The sequence below is a fragment of the Pavona decussata genome, unplaced genomic scaffold, assembly GCF_977016875.1.
Source record: "Pavona decussata unplaced genomic scaffold, jaPavDecu1.1 SCAFFOLD_37, whole genome shotgun sequence".
NCBI lineage: Eukaryota > Metazoa > Cnidaria > Anthozoa > Scleractinia > Agariciidae > Pavona > Pavona decussata.
This window is the reverse complement of record NW_028145459.1, coordinates 3785001-3802192: the sequence shown is the minus strand read 5'-3', so window position 1 is coordinate 3802192 and position 17192 is coordinate 3785001. Positions and strand designations below refer to the sequence as shown.

At 37.8% G+C, this 17192-nt stretch overlaps 2 protein-coding genes across 2 annotated transcripts; one reads left to right on the top strand and one right to left on the bottom strand.

Annotated features, from left to right (window-relative positions):
- Positions 1-1297: 1297 nt before the first annotated feature.
- Positions 1298-3118, bottom strand: LOC146484115 (NF-kappa-B inhibitor-like protein 1). Its single transcript, XM_085105120.1, has one exon. The coding sequence runs from the start codon at positions 3025-3027 to the stop codon at positions 1945-1947; it is 1083 nt and encodes a 360-aa protein (XP_084961246.1). The 5' UTR covers positions 3028-3118; the 3' UTR covers positions 1298-1944.
- Positions 3119-5927: 2809 nt separating this feature from the next.
- LOC146484114 (endothelial differentiation-related factor 1-like) lies at positions 5928-17119 on the top strand. The gene is made up of 6 exons (XM_085105389.1): positions 5928-6093; positions 8877-8928; positions 10238-10315; positions 11563-11645; positions 14866-14959; positions 16347-17119. Exons 1-6 carry the CDS (start codon positions 6016-6018, stop codon positions 16409-16411), a joined length of 450 nt encoding a protein of 149 aa, XP_084961515.1. The 5' UTR covers positions 5928-6015; the 3' UTR covers positions 16412-17119.
- Positions 17120-17192: the final 73 nt, after the last annotated feature.

The following is a 17192-nucleotide window of genomic DNA, read 5'->3' as shown; positions in this document are numbered from 1 at the left end:
ACAGTTGGGCAAGTCTCGACCGACTCTTGGTTGCATATCAATCAACTCTTGACCGGTTATCGACCGACAGTTGATAGATGTGTTTGTTGACAGTTTGACTGAGGGAGCCTGTTTTATACATGATCCAACATTTTGGCACTGACATCTTGGATGTCCTGTGCTAGCATTAGTTCAGGTAATCTCTGAAACTAATTGAGAGAAAGTAATCAAATCTGAGTCTCCTCCCTTGAGAAACAACCCTTGGAACAAGGTCACTCTTGCAGGATAGTAGATACATTTTTAGCACTTTTTCTCTATACAGTTGCAAGTTTTGCATGAATCACTTTCAGAATTTATGGTTCATCACAAGACCCAGTCTCCCCCCACTTTGACCTTATGGTGTGAACTTTGCAATTGAATCCTTGCTCTTGTATTTGTTAAGAGCTTGTTTGGGGCTTATTTCCAGGGAGGGGATCAAGGTGGCTTATCATAGCAGGAATGTTGCTTTTTAAAATTGGTTGGGTTCAGAAGGGGTCACTATTGGAAGGATTTTGGTGTCTGATGTGGTGTATGGAATATTATTGCATGCACCCTAAAGTTCCCCCTTCACCAAAAAAACAATGGAGACAGGACGAGTTTATAAATTTTCACTTAATCAGAAATTGGCGTCCATCCAAGAAAGATGATCACATTAAAATTAGTCAGTTTACCAAGTTTGAGCCTCTGTCAGTAGATTTCAACTGTGTGGAAGGCTCTCAAAAATCAGAAAAATTAGAGATGGATTTAAGGAACAGCTTCTCAGAACTTGAGACATTTGTATGGAATTTGGGCGACCTTTGGCAGGTTTCAGCCTGGTTGCTATGCAACAAAACATAACCAAACCTGGTAAACTAAATATTTTTTGTGATCGTTCTGGCAATGGGGTTCATTTCTTCACAAAGCAATTTGAACAACAAGTAAATTAGGGCCCACACCCTTTATGAACTTCAGAATGGGTGATTATAGTAGAAATATTGCATTTCAAAGTTGGTTCAGTTCATGGGCTTATACTCAGAGTGGGTCACTATTGGAAGGATTTTGGTGTCTGATATTTGGTGCTTATTTTGGAACATGACTGTACCATCAAGCCCCTACCACCCCCACCCCCCAAAAAATCTAAATATTATTGTGGTTGCAATCATCCCTCCAATAGTTTGCCCTCCCCAAGGATAAGTTTATGGGCCTTTAGGGGGGCCACCGGCACTGTTTCCAACATCTCACATGATTGGTGGAAAGAAAGAAATAACAAAACAATGTTTTCAGCAAGATTTCTAGAAAAATCTTCAGGTTCCATTCAATGCCAGACATTACAAAGAGGAATTTGAATGTTTACTTCACTCTCAGAAATACTGGTCATGCGTGAAGTATTGAGCTTATTCCTCAAATTTAAACCTTTAAGTCGAAAAGTCAATAGAGGACCTCACCACACACATGACTGTCCAGTCTGTATAACAAATTAGAATTGATTGGAAGCAATTGGGATTTCAAGGCATGACCTTCTTGCACCAAGTCCCACAGTGCTGTACATCTGGGCCCAGTTGTTCAAAGCCAGATTAAACTAATCTTGGATTAACATGAACTTTGATTGGAATCTAATGACTAATCATTAAATTAACTTTAAATTAGCTTTCAAAAACCGCTTTTAATGAGCAAGATGCAAACCTCAGTTAACTTTTAATCATGGATTAGCATTAACTCGGCTTTCAAACAACCTGGCCCTGGAATTACAAAACAACCACAGTTACTGTTACAGCAAATCCCTAACGGCGAAAAACGGTACACATGATCTTAGCAAAAGAAAATTAATTTTAACCTTGCTATGCATGGAATAGAGTTCAAAATTTCTCAAATAAATAAATTAAAGCACAATGGCAGCATTGAACTTCCAATAGATGGGAACATACTGTAACATTTAGATCATTTAATTTAATCCAATAATGAATTTATTTCTTGAGATAGCTGCTTCACTTGTTCAATTACTTTTTCTCTGTCATCACTGTCAAGTCTAGTGCCACATTTCTGCAAAAACTTGTCTGGGTGCCATCTCACTTGCTGTTCTTTCAGAAATTTCTTTCTATCCTCATCTGGTTTCAGTTCTGACCACCTTTTAACAAGTTTTATCATTTCATTCGTGTCACCCTGACAAGGCCATGGCACATCTGTAAACTTAATTGTTGTCCTGGAATCACTATCAAATGTAACTTGACATTGCTTTTCATACTCTGCCAAATTTGTTCCCAATTTTAATTTCTGCCGTTCAATTGACATTCGCTTTATGTAAGCCTCATGATCCTTCTCTAACTGTTTAGTTCTCTCTCTGCTGGCCTGTTCTTGATGTTGTTTTCTTTTACTGTCTGTTTCTGTTTTTTCTTGCTTACTTGTCGCCCTTTTCTGCCATCTTTCATGCCTTATTCTTTCAACCCATTCATCATAGGTTTCTTGCATTGTTTCCACATAATCATCTTGGTTATATTTACTGAAATCTTCTTGCCCAGCCTCAAATTGTAGCTTTCTTTCCCACTCCAAATCGTCCTCCTTTTTTGACGTCTTCTCGTTGTCCATCCGCCACTGCTGTCTTCGTTGAGACTCCATTTCTTTTTCTCGTTTTGAATATTTAAAAGCTCTTTTTAACCTGTTCAAGCATTGCCTCGCTGTTTTCCCCTCGCCGTTTTTTATGTCAAGGAAATCGCTACTGCAGACGTTGACCAATGGCAAAATCAAGTCATTTAATGCAGAAAACTTCCACGTTTCTTCGATGTATTTTAAAGCAAAGTCAATAGGCGAATTTCCATCGCTGTCTGTAACTTCTACGTTGGCTCCATTTTTTAACAAGAACCTCGTTATTGCATCGTCTCCGAGAAGACAACAAATGTGCAGAGGTGTCCTTCCTTTACGATCAACGATAGCGCTTAAATATGATGGCTTGTGTTTCTTGAAAAGCGACTGGACGCGATGCAGTTTCCCGACCTTGATGTAATGGAAAAGCTTCCTTTCCGTTGACTTTCCCATCCTTTTAGAAACAGAAAACCCGCGAGGAGAAGTACACCGTCGTTAGACCCAAGAACGCCGCCATATTGGTTTAAATTAGAGCCCAGATTTCCTCCAGATTTCCACTATCCCATAAAAACTAATCACCATAATTTCGGGGTTTTTTTTTGGGAGGGGGGGTTGGGGGGGGTGAACTTACTAATTGGTCCTAATTTGTGAACAAGACTTGTTCAAACTTCACTCATCCTTTTTTTTAAGCGTCTCTAGATTGAAATTTTTAATTAGAAATTCCGGCAAATATAGTCTACGGTGGTCCATGGTTGACATCCAGAAAAGACTTTTTTTTTTTCCAGTTTTATCGACTTTTTTTTAGCAACTTTGTCGGCACCTTTGTTAGCGGCTTTTTGAGCGACTTTTTTTGGCAACTTTTTTGCGACTCTTTTTATCAACTTTTTAGAGGGTTTACCAGCCACTTTTTTGGCAACCTTTTTAGCAACTTTATTTGGCGACTTTTTTTAGCGACTTTTTTGGCACCTTTTTTAGCGACTTTTTAGCAACTTTTTTAACGACTTTATTTGGCGACTTTTTTCTGGCTCTTTTTAGCGACCTTTTTTTAGCAACTTTTCTGTCGACTGTTTTGGCGACTTTTTTATGCAACTGTTATGTAGGCTCAATATCATCCTATCCCGGCATGCTTTGCACTAATCAGTGATCAAAAATAACTAGAATACAGAACAAGACAAGACAAAACGATATGAGTTTCTAAGTATCAGAAGTATTGCCACTTGTCATTCAGTTTTTTGCAGCGGAAGCCGTTATACCCGAGTATTTTCCCGTAAATCAACAACTTGGGCGTGATGGTGCAATCCATATAGCACTTTCACTTGGCTTCAGCGAGTGGGCAGAAATCACCTTAGCCCTTCCTCATTGTTCACGGGATCTACCTTAGCTTTGGTTCGGCCGGTTTGTTTCAATGTTTTTGCCGGTTTCGTTGTTCTCAGTATGCCGGGGCCCTTCAAGAACGTTTGAAAGGTTTTCAAGTATGAGTTGTAATAATAAATGACGACACTAAAGACGGATGAAGTTTCTGTTGCTAAAGATCGATAGTTTTTCAGTTCAGTTGTAGTTGCCGACATGAATTTTTGGTTCATTAAACCGATTATTACAATATTTGTGGTCTGGAATCAGGCTCCAATGGGATGTTGGGTTTAGATGCGTGATTGTGTGGGTTTAACGGGGTTGGCTGAACCTTTTCCATCGTTTTGCCAAGCCGTAAGCGAGGTTGATTAGTCCGGTTTTTGTAATGGCAACCACAAGGTACTTGTCTAACATTACCAATATCAACCTTTACTCAGTGCAGTTATCGCGAGTGTTGCGGGCAGGATGAAATACATGAAGTCCCGCGGACGACCAGCTGGCCGGAGACTCAGGATTTGCAGTGTTTCACTGCTGTGCAACCTTGTGCAACTCATTCCAGTGACGAAGATTCGAAGAAGATCCATATACAAAATTTTAAGCTGATTCCTCGTCAACAATATTGTCATCACAAAATAACTTAGAATCCCTTCAATTCTTACAATATCATACTCCACTAATCAGAGCATTGTTTTCGAAAAATACCCCACTAAGCTTCAATTCTTTGGCTAGCTGTCGATCGTCCGTACATGAAACTCAGTCTCGCCTTGAAAGTCATCATCTGCAAATCTTCTGAAGAAAACGTTCTATGTGGTCTTGTGTGACAGCAACGTTCCTATTTTCAGTTCCTCGATCTACAGGTACAATGCGTGGGGCCGGTTCCACTTACTTCTTCAAACGAGGTTTAACAAACCACGTTCTAAGCCATTTTCAATTTTGCCAACAGTCATATCTTTAGAAACGTCTGTTGCTGATGATAACAAGGAGACTTGCATCCCAGGCTAGAAAACTATTTTACTTACTTAAAATAAACCAAACAGATTTGTTAAGCTGCGGCTTAAGTTAGGCTTTTATTGAACTTATCCCAACCAACTATATGCCACCGATAATTTGGACCTTTCTGAAGTTTTGTCTAGTCAGTTAAGCAGTCTTTATCTATACCGGCCTTACTTGTACGCCTTGATTCTGGATCAAGTATTTTAAAAGCTCCTGATATGATGTATACCCCCTCCCCCTCCCAGGGGAGTGGGCGCTCACCTACGGATAGAGTATGGGTTTTTGGTCATCGCTGGAAATCGCGCTATACAAATAAAGTATTATTATTGTTATCATCATCATCATCATCATCATCATCATCATCATCATCATCATCATCATCATCATCATCATCATCATCATCATCATCATCATCATCATCATCATTATTATTATTATTATTATTATTATTATATTGGCAGATTGCCCTCTCCTCCTGCAACCTCGACTATTGAGAATTCTCCGTAACTGCCTATAAAGGTTGAGGTGGATCCCGTGAACATTGACTAAGAATTGTTGCTTTAAGGGCGAATACTCGGGTATAGGGGCTTCCGCTACGAAAAACTGAATGACAAATGGTAATCAGAATTCTTCTGATACTTAGAAAATCATATCGCTCTGTTTTGTCTAGTCGCGTGACAGCCCAAAAAACGGCTGCGAGAGAGACTATGTCTTGTCTTGCCTTATAAATATATTCTAGCAGGAGCTTATAACCCATAAGCTCCTGATTCTAGTTATTTTCAGTCACTGGTAAGTGACAATACAATGGATAGGATCTTGAGCCCGCATAAAAAAGTCGTTAAAACGTCGTTAAAAAAGTTGCTAAAAAAATCGCTGAAAAGGACAAATATGACGTTTTTCAGGTTTTTCTGGATCATGTAATGCAATGTTGATGCAATGGGCTACGCAATGACCAGAAATATACCTGAGCCTGCTATAAATTGGCCAGCACTTTGTGCCTACGCATGATCAATTGATTCACAGAGCGAAGAAAGTAAAAAACATTTCTGTTCTTTTGAACTGTTCAAGTTGCAATAAATCTCTGGACGCAAAATAAACATGGCAGAAACTGATTGGGATTCCGTCACTTATCTTCGGAAGAAGACACCACGGGCAGCTGAAATGCGTTCCAAACAGGTAAAATGTAGATGAAGAAAGTTCGTAAATTTTAATATCACGTTTGGCCGTTTGCCTTCTTGCATGAACAATTCATCCACAAAATGAACGTGTACAAAATCCTGCTAGGTTTATTTTAGTTATGAAGTCTGTAAAAATTAATAGGGTACTAAAGAGCCCATTCTTCTGAAATGTTGAAGATCTAGGTTTAATAATGGTGAAATTATATGTTCCGATCGAGAGTTGATGTTCTATGACTATGGGAATTCATTCTTGCAAAAGCAGAATTCAGTCATGTTTGGGAATGAAATGCTTATGATAGCAGTGAAAATATTAACGACTCAGTTCAAGAAGTGAATGAGTCATCTTGTGTCTCAGAAATAGTAAATTGATTATAATTATATTTTATCACAGGGCGTGAACAATCGATGAAATCGATGATCGATGACAATCGATAACAATCAATGACAATCGATATCAATTAATCAATTGATATTGATAATCGATGGTCATTCGATCGTGTAAGTTTTTGTGATTATTGATTGTCATCGATTATCAATAACAATTGATGATCGATGAAAATCAATCTATTACAGCGGTTACCAGTAACAGGCGACCTATCGCCTTCAAAAGACTCCGATAAAGTTGCCTTTTGGTGGACGTCAATCAAAGAAAAGCTGTTGAAATTGTTTTGGATTCTGAGAACATTTCAAAGCAACAGAACGAAGAAATTGGCAGTTTTATCCGCTGACAGATGGTAAACTTTATAAAGGTTGATTTCCAAGACAGGTTATCTAAAAAATGCGCCTTGTTTAGACGAAGCCGTATTTTTTTTATGAAACATATGAAATCACTACACCTGACAATTAAATCAGCGTTGCGTGCAAGTGAGCAAATTATCACGTGCAGTGAAAATCGAAAATTTTAATTCAAAAATACCTTTTATTAACACTTGATCTGGCTGGAGAATGAATTTAAATAAAGTTTACCATCTCTTAGTGAGGTAAAATTCTTAGTTTCTTGCAGGGTTACCTTGGAATCTTGTCAGAATTCAAAATAATTTCAATGGCTTTTCTTTGATTGACGTCCACCAAAACGCAACTTTATCCGACTCTTTTGAATTCCGTGGGTCACGTGTTATTGGTAACCGCTGTAAATAACGTCAATTGCCATCGATTTTCAATTTCCTTGATTACCAATACAGTTACATACTTTGATGCCATTTTATTTGAGACATTATTAAAAACATAAACTAGTGAGAAGAAATATGGGAATGTCATTTTCCTACCCGTTTCGCACGTCTGACGCACAGTTAATCAGAGATTTTTATAAGACTACTAAACATGTCTGTGTTTATTCCTAAAAATGTATTTTACAATATGTACAAACACACCTACGGATTAGTGTGTAGGAGAAACAAACCCTGCGGTTATGCGAAACAGATGGAAAAATTGGCAAGTTGTGAAATAGTTTACGCATGATATAACCATTGCGGCCCACAGTATAGCTAAAACTGTGAGGCTCAAAAGTATTTGTTGAATACGTTCAATTTGAAGTACACATTTTCTATTATATGTAACATTTTATTTGTAACAACAACGATAATCTTACCAAGAAAGTCTTTTGAGTAGATACCAACGGAAACGTAAGTTTGCGACAACTTTTGTGTGGTTATCGATTGACGATCATTGATTAATGCCAATCGATGCCAATTAACATTAATTAATCAATTGATATTGATTGTTCGATTGATTTTCCGATCATCAATTTCATTGATTGTTCATGCCCTGTTTTTCGTAAAGGTTAAATTTAAATGTCTAAAAATATCTCATCTTTCCCAATACTTTTGCCCTGTAAGAGAAATTCTAGGGAACCCAAAGCTGAGATATAAGTATACAGGCCTGTGAAATGACTAGCCTGTAGGGCTGCTCAGATGGCAAATTATCCATCAAAGTCTCCAGTGTGAAGAACAGCTGGCCTCCCCCCTGGTCTCTGGTCTCCCCCTCCCCCTCACAGGATGGTGGGGAAGGTTGTAGTGAGGTCAGGGGTGGGGGGTTGGATTGAGGGAGACTTGAAATGTTGGTGGAAGGGGAGTGACAGCATAAAAATCATGACCATCCTTGGTTTTTTAAATGACTCTGAACAATTCGTTACAAGTGAAAAAGGCATAACTCATGCAGGAAATACATTTCTTCCTGTTGCATCAGGAGATTTTCAATTTTTTTGTTAACAGCAATAATCTCAAAGCATTACAACATGGTGAATCTTCACCTTGACCTACTCAGATGTTCTTAGGAAAACTAAATGGGAAATCTCAAGAGTTACTGTTGTGCATGTACGGCTTTTTGACTGCCACCTTTCACGAAAGAGTGTCTAAGTGACACCTCATTTTTTAGATTTTAAAATGTTAATACGTTTCTTTGCATTGTGGAAGAATGAGCATGATAAGAGGAAGGAACTGCAACACAGAAATGGAGAAAATGTTTTGCCCAATGAAGTACGCTATTAATTAGTTACGAATTGTTTATTGTGGCATAATCATTTTGGCTATCTACTTCCAACTAATGCTTATAATAATAATTGAATTATTGTTCTAATGATTAGAACAATTCATTTATTGAAATATATCTTAATTGAACATGGAAATCTCATCATTAATAAAATGCTCTTCTAGAGAGCCGTGTATGAATTAGCTGCAAAGAAACGATAATTATAACAATAACAATGTGTATCACCATCCTAAAATTATCAACAATCATCCTCTAATTGTAAAAAGTAATATTATTGTTTTCATTGTTTCAAAGGCTGTTGCATCAGCTCAGAGGCATGGCGGTACAGTAGAAACAACACAGAAATGTAAGTACCTTATGATAATTAAGGAAAAAATAACTGGCTCTCCATGACAGTGCTGTAATTATCCTTCAACAATGTTATCAGGAGTCTGATTGAATGTTCAAGTGGGTGAATTTTGTTATACAGTGCTCCTAGAGTGTGAGAGCAGACGTCTTTCTGGCTTTTGTTTCACCCACTGTGAAACTGAGCTCAGGCTGCTTGTTCTGTGACGACAGTATCTCTCAACCAATTTCAACTTGGTTACTGTATTCAGACAGCTAGCATGAATGAGTCAGGCGTGTTGCTCACCTTAATCTTATACAAATATTGGTGGAAGACCATGGACAATATACTGAGGAAAGTTTGTGAAATGGTTCAGTTTCAAAAGCTTTATTATACACATCTTGAGAATTCCATTTCATTTATTGTACAGGAGAAAAGAGATGTTTTTGTAAATCTACTGACTAGGTTTGGAAAATCTGTTGTGTTCTGACCTTTGCTTGTGGCGTTCATAATATCGAGCATAATAGTATTCATTTGGTAGCTGTAATGATTTCACAGAAACCATTTTGCACAATATAAAAGTGATTCTGTATAAATTTACAAGTTTGATAATAGCAGGTCTCTTCTCAAGCTTACCTAAAGTGTAAAAAAGCTAACAAGCAAATGAACAGAAAGATGTGACCAATTTTAAAACAGATCTTACATGGCCACTCCTTTAACAGGGAAGTGTCATGGAGGTTTTGACCTCTTTTGTTAAAAATTGTGAAATGAGACCTTCACTTTGATACAAAATAATTCTAGAACAATGAGAGTAGAGAAATCAACTCAAATCTTGAGAGGAACAACTCTTACTCTGTTCTAGCGCATTTTGGAAACAAAAATACGAAAAGTTGAAAAGCATTAGCCCAACATTATTTTTTCAAGTTTCAATCCATTCCAACCTACTCTGTCTCTGGCCAGAGGCACTAATCGACAGTTTTATTGCACTGGGATGATAATTTATATCAAAACTAGGCAATTATTTTTTTTTTGTTTCTGTTGCCATACAAACATGTTTGGGTTTTGAAATGACATCAAAGTTTCATGATACTTCCCCTGTGATATTTTGTTATAGCAGCTGTAATATTCATTTCAACATTTTGTTGCAAATTATGTTGCAAAGTAAGAACAGTAGATTGACAAAGTTGAGTCAAGGGTACTGATGCACTGGAGTTTTGTAGGCACAGTCTTGTACTGTGTATTTTATTTTTAAAGGATGCAACAGTCCCAGGGTACTTACTGTAACTCCTAAAACTGTGTGCTTCAATATTGACATGTTTTATGTTCTTAGACGGTGCTGGCTCAAACAAGCAGCATTCGGCACACAAGGATTCTGCGAAGCTAGATCGTGAAACAGAAGAATTACATCGTAAGTGTCAACCTTTAAATCCCCAACATGAGCTCCTCACTGTTTTGTGTTATTTCTCATGTTACCAATAGGATGAATTATCAAGACATTTTTTTTTTAATTTGTGATCATTTCCATAATAATTATTAACAACTGCAGTGAGCTGAGTGGAAGTTGGGTGCCTGGGAAGTCCAGGGGCCTCCACTGTGACCTGGCAATCGGGGCTACAACCCAGCCATGAGCCCTTGCACACAGTCATCCAGACACCTGTCATACCACATAAGCAGTGGAAGAGGAAAAAAAGGGGAGATGGGGGGGGGGGGGGGTGGCAGGGGGCAGAAAAAACAGAAACAAACCAACCAGAAACTCCTCAGAAATCTGCCGTGCCAAAACACCCTGTAGACCACAGTGAGGTGCTCTGTGCATGCGTTAACATCCAAGAATCCTTGACTGCCTGATGAATGCAAGCTTTTCTTTGTTATTAACAGTGCAATGCAATTTAACTGCATTTTAATCTTATAACCTGTGTGTTTGAACAAATGAGTAGTGATGTTGTTTGGAGACATTAGATGCAGGCATTTTCAGGATTTGAAGGGTTAACAGGTAAAAAAAATAAAATTACCCTCGGTGGAACTTTGTCAAAGGTGACTGTCTGCTCAACAGAGTTCACATATTTTAAAATAAATAAATCACTAAACAGTGGTGGACTATTAGAATTTATTAATTCTTAATTATAGAGGTTTCATTGTAAACAATAAAATATTTATCCTTTACTGATTGTTAGTTATAATAAGTACCGGTAGTCAATTTGTAATTTAAGGAAAACAGCAAAATATAATTTGAATTGAATATGACCATATGTACTTATTATCATTTCGTTTCACACATCACAAACTGAGAGAGGTTTAAAATGCTTTCAATAGTTAATAACAAATTCTTTTCATCTGGGTCTTCGTCTATGGAATGCAAGTGTTCCATTGTATCTGTATTTAATACTCCCAGTGTTCTGTGGATGACAGAAGTGGCCTGATCGTCCCTGGTGACGGACAAACAACACACAACAACATACAAACACATTTAATGCTTGGAGTGCATGGAGTGGACAAAATGCCATAAATTTACCAGTAATACACTGTATTCCTCAAGGGTGACTGAAAAGCTTAAAGTATAGTAACAGTACTGTAATGTGGCATGTATGATATGTTAATCTGTTCAAGGAATGTAAAATTGAAATTAATTAACTTGTAATGTATTTAAATTTTTCACAGATGAGAAGGTTTCCCTTGATGTTGGAAAGCTTATTCAAAAGGCAAGAATGGAGAAGAAATTAACACAGAAGGACTTAGCAACGGTAAAATAATGAAGTGGAAAATCTCTGTTTTATAGAGCATCAATGGTCAGTTTGTGGTAAAGTTGGGTCAAATAGAGGCTTGTTTGTTATCGTGGTACAAGAAATGAAACTCCTGGATTTAGACTTTGAATGCCTTGTTCATAACGCACTTGCCTAACTGTGGATGGGTCACTGTTACTTTTATTTACTTGTTGCCTTGCCAAACGTTTTGTCACCATAGAGAGTTGTTTCCCACTACTGCACTAACTTGTAAATCAATTTTAAAAACAAATAAATAAATGTACAGTAAGGTAAATTCCAAAAGTCTTAAAAAATACCCCAGTTATAATAATATTATTGTTAAGGCAGGGTTCCCACCCCGCATGGTCATAGAAAGTCATGGAATTTAAATTTTGCATTCCACGCCTGGAAAAGTCATGGAAATTAGAAATATTTGTTTGTGTCATGGAAAAGTGATGGAATTTCAGATTTTTCCCAAAATTGTTTTTACACGGAATGCCCGCAGGGCAGGCTGTGTCTAGGTTTGAGTCGGGTATCTTTTTTTTTTCTTCGTAGTAGTCACAAATCGCTACATTAATTACGCGGGATGCCCTGAGGGGGCATACCGTGTCTTAAAACGGGTCGATTTCTTTTTTTTTTCTTCGTAGTAGCTACAAATCGGTACATTAATTTATTCATTGAACTCTCCCCTCTCCTACTCGGGATGTATTGTTCTGATTGTCTTCAACAAAGGCAGGCCAATCAAAATCCATTCTTGTCGCTTATATCGTGAGGGAGGGGACCCACTCACCCCTACCTGTGTGACGTCAATGCATCATTTGATATATTTATTAATGACGGATTAAATAGTCGCGCCATATTGTTTTAATATGTTCTGGACTCAAGTGTGCCGTTTTCAAACGGAAATTTCACCATTTTGAAGCGGTAAATCGAAAGAATAACTTCTAAGAAGCACCCGACACGTAAAACGGTGGAAATTGGTGAGTTCCTGGCGAAGGAATCGTGCTTTGTTTGACAGTCTTAGACCACGACGCGAGACTGAAAAGAGGTCATTGAGAAGCTTACGTTATCGTAATGGAATTTCACAAATTTTCCGTAGCCTCCCACGCAGACGTTCTTGGGGGTTCGTCACGCGTTCCTGCCCTAAGAACGTCTGCGTGGGAGGCTAAAATTTCCGGTGATACTCTGAGTCGCGTAACACAAAGGAAACAACGTAACGCGATCGTCGTGACTTAAACTATTCCACTAGCAAGAATAGTCTTATCAATCGGCAAAGCATACAGTTGGAATAAATGAATCAGCCCCAGCATCACGCGTAATGCCAGTGTAGCAGGCATCTTGTTTATGCATTAAAATATGTCCTCCCCTAGTAGGGATGTATTGTTCTGATTGTCTTCGACAGAAGCGGCCCAATCAAAATCTATTATTTAGGCACATATCACGAGAGAGGGGACCCTCTCATCCCTTTCTGTGTGACGTCAAATTATCATTTGATTTATTCATTGAACCTACATTAAATTCTGCCCTATCCCAGACGGGACTTGTGTTTCTGATTGTCTTGAACAAAAACGGCCCAATCAAAATCCATTATTGGCGCGTATATCACGAGGGAGGGGACCTACTCATCTTTACCTGTGTGACGTCAAACAAACATCATTTAGAAGGTTGTTTTGGTTCAATGGTGGCCACATGTATGAATTTAAGACTGATCTGCCGTTTTCAGAACGAAAACAAACGTTTTTCAAGCGGTAAATTGAAACAATAACTTCCAAGTAGTACTCGACAGTTAAAACGGTGGAAATTGGGAGAGTTCACCGCGAAGAAACTACGCTTTTAAAAACAGATCGAATAATTCAACCCGGAGAGGAAACCAGACCAGTTCAAGCGGGGGTTATGACGTTATCGCACAGTTATTTCCGGTATGATTCCCAGTAACACAACGATAAACAGTATCACGCAGTCTCTCTGAATAAAACCATTCAATTATTACAATTGCAAAGGGAGGATAGTTTTTAAAAATCTGCGAAGCATACAATGGGGAATAAATGGGGCAACATTAAGCATTCCGTGTATATGCCGATTAAGGGCATCTTGTTAGTTCACTTGATGGTTGAAAAGTAAGGAAATTGAGGAAACTTTGTGTCAAGCATCAAAATCTTCAGCCAGTGAGGCATTTCGCTCATTGTTTTCAGTAGTTCTATTGCCAATTTTGAAGTCATGGAATTTGATTAATTAAGGTGCTAATATGTGCACGTACATCAAGCATCACAAATGTGGGGAGAAATGGCACTACTTAAGGTCTATTTGGCTCTGGAAACAATCTGTTTGTGACCCAAAAGAAGCATGACAAAGAAATTGAGAGGACAAGGATTGGCCAGCCCCCTTCCTTTTATGTACGTGCTCTCAAGGGGATAAGTATTCAATGGACCTTAAGAGAAAGAGGGTGCTACGAGCATTGAGCAGTTTAAGACTAAGTTAAAGAATCCTGGCAGAACCTGGTGACCAGTGCACCCATGTATTCTGAACATGGTAATAGTTTTTGAAGAGATCAAAAGCCTTTCTGAACAAAAGAACTTGCCAACGGATGCCCCTCTATTCTCCATTACAAACTCTACTACCTCAAAATTAATAAAACCTCTAAAATAACATTTTGACGAGAAAGGAATTTTGATTGCTGCCCAGTCTCTGGTGCTGCATTATTTCATAACCCAAGAAACCTTGCTCTGTACTGCCATTGCATAGAAGGATGGGTCATGCTGGTGGAAAAAACTTCTTAAGAAAACAGGACACCGTCAGAAAAGAAACACTTCTTTACTAGATCTCCCAATTCCACCACAGTTACTTCTCCCTCCCCTCCTCCCCTCAGTTGAGTAGGGTTGATTTGTGAAGTGGCAATTACCAGGAAACTGTCGGTGAAGGGGGAGGGGGGGGATTTCAAAATTAATATTGTCGCTTGCTTGTTTACCAATAAAAGCGCTTCAAAGGGTAATTTTCTTAACAGTTTTGTCCATGATTGTAGACCATCTTCACGTATGAGCCAAGTGTCGCCTTGTGGACAAACATTAGAGCAATAAGAACAAAAAAAACAAAGACACCTTTGCACCAATTTTAATCCCTTGCAGAGCTGTATTGTGTTTCTGTTCATGTACTTAAATCAATGATGTCACCACATTAGATGGATAAGATTATTTGTGTTAATTTTTCTTTTTGTTGTTCATAGAAAATCAATGAAAAGCCTCAAGTGATCATGGATTATGAGTCTGGAAAAGCAATTCCCAACAATCAGATCCTTAGCAAAATTGAGCGTATTCTTGGTAAGTTCAGTGAGCAAGACAACACCAGGATTATATTTTATGCACAAATGAAACATGTGCTGCATTGGAAAGCAGCGTTACAAGTATTAAGATCATCTTAGGATCTTTCTCAAAAACTCTTAGACTGTCATTGTGCAGTTCCAGAAAATATCAATACTCCCCCAATGGAAGGTTTCTTGTTTTGCACCCCCTCTCCCCAGGGAATTCTAGTTTAGCTTCATACTTTGCTTCTAAAGTTTGGCTTCTAAACCTCCCCCTTCCGCCCCAGGAATTTCCAATGACCTTCCATGGGGTGGGTATGGATTTTTTCTGGAACTGCACATCACTAATTCTAGCCATTCAGTACAAAGGAGACCCAGTAAATGTGACCTAACTTGTTTTGAATCTTCCTCTAGCTCACAAGGTAGTGTATCGGCTCACTGCAATATGGGATTTACCGTAATATTCAACAAGTTTTGGTTTGGTCTTTGTTTTAAAATTTTCAAAATATGGTTTGGTACAGTTCAGAAAGTTGGCTTACTACATTGTGTTACTTTTATTTACTTTCTAGCCATGGAATGTTGAATGTTTTGACTTGGTAGATATCTTTCAAGTTTGTGATTGGTCATTGGTTAGGCACCTCCAAAATCTGATGCAATTTTGTTTTTACATACAATAACGCGTTTTTGTTTTGTTTTACACATTTCAAAGGATGCTTTGTTATGTTTGAGTCCTGAAGTGATGATGTCACAAAAACTGAATTTATGAAATTATGAGATTTGCTGACATATTCTGAAAGAACATGATGAAAAATGCTACTTGCCAAAAATCAGCATCTTATTGCAATCTGGATGTGAACTGAGAACAAAATTAGAAGGATTTGTATGGAGTCATCCACGTATAACAGTGTTAATATCCCACCCCCAAATAATTGCAATAAGATGCTGATTTTTGGCAAGAAGACATTTTTCATCATGCTCTTTCAAAACATCCTAATAAATCCCATAATTTCAAAATTCAAATATTGGTGGCATCATATTTTAGGATTCTTTGCATTACTGTTATCATTGAAATAATATACAATTTTATCCAAATCGTTTTTTTTTTTTGCCAAATTATGCAATAGATAGGAAGAAATAAACCATATCAAAAATCAGCAAAATCTGCCTCAAATGAAGTCACGAAAATAGTGCAATCTGCTGGATAACAGCGCTTTTTTAGCACACAATCTACCCAAAACTGCTGCATAGTTTTGCTTATTTTTCTCTTTATCAAAACGTTTGACTGTGAAAATGTAACCTGACAATTTTGAAGGGTTTTGTGATTGACCCTTATAAACCTTGCAAAAAGTAAAGGTTCATTACATGTTTGTATGTAACAGGAAAGAACAAGTTTGTTTTCTTTGCAGGTATCAGGCTTCGTGGAAAAGATAAAGGGATGCCGCTTGTACCAGGCGGCAAGGGGAAGAAGTGACTGCAAGAAAATATTTAACATCACTTCTCTCCTTGCCAGAGGAGAAAAAAATTCAACATGGCCGTTTACTTAGAAACGTAATTGCATCAACGAATATGCTGTTAAGAGATCTCGAAAGAAATACAACAAGGACTGCAGTTGTAAATTTCTTGTTAATTTTCAATACAAAGAGCGGCTTTTTTTAAACATGTGCAGTTTATTTCATTTGGCATTGAATTTACTTTCCAAAGCTGCTGACTGTCAATTGAAGGCTTTTGTACAAATGGGGTGTATATCGCTGTTTTTAGCCGAACCGTCGGAAAAACGCTCTCAACTTGCTCGGTTTTGTGTGCTAAACCTTAAAAAGTATTAAATTTATTCGGTGCTAAGGAAGTCTGCATCTGCTTCAATGTATAGTGGTAGCTAAGTGTGATCAAGTTCTTCGAAATTCAGCCTTTGTGGGGAAAAAAGCTCTGAAATATGGATTCACATTTAACACACAAAACATACGGTGAATTGAAAACTAGGCAAGTTTGGAGCGATTTTCTGACTTTGAAAAAAGCGATAAACACACGGTTTACAAAACCCTTCAATTATATCTTCTCTATTCCCAAGGTCTTTCGGCTGCAGTATATTTTTAGGGCATAACTCTTTGCCTTTTTTTTTTCTTATTGTTAATGTTAATTTTGCAACCATTGATGATTTGGTCATTAAACTTTCTCAGTGGAAGTCTCAGTTTGTTTGTTGCCTAAAGTTTAGCCGCACTCACCCGGTATTTTATTGGAAATTTATGATATACAAT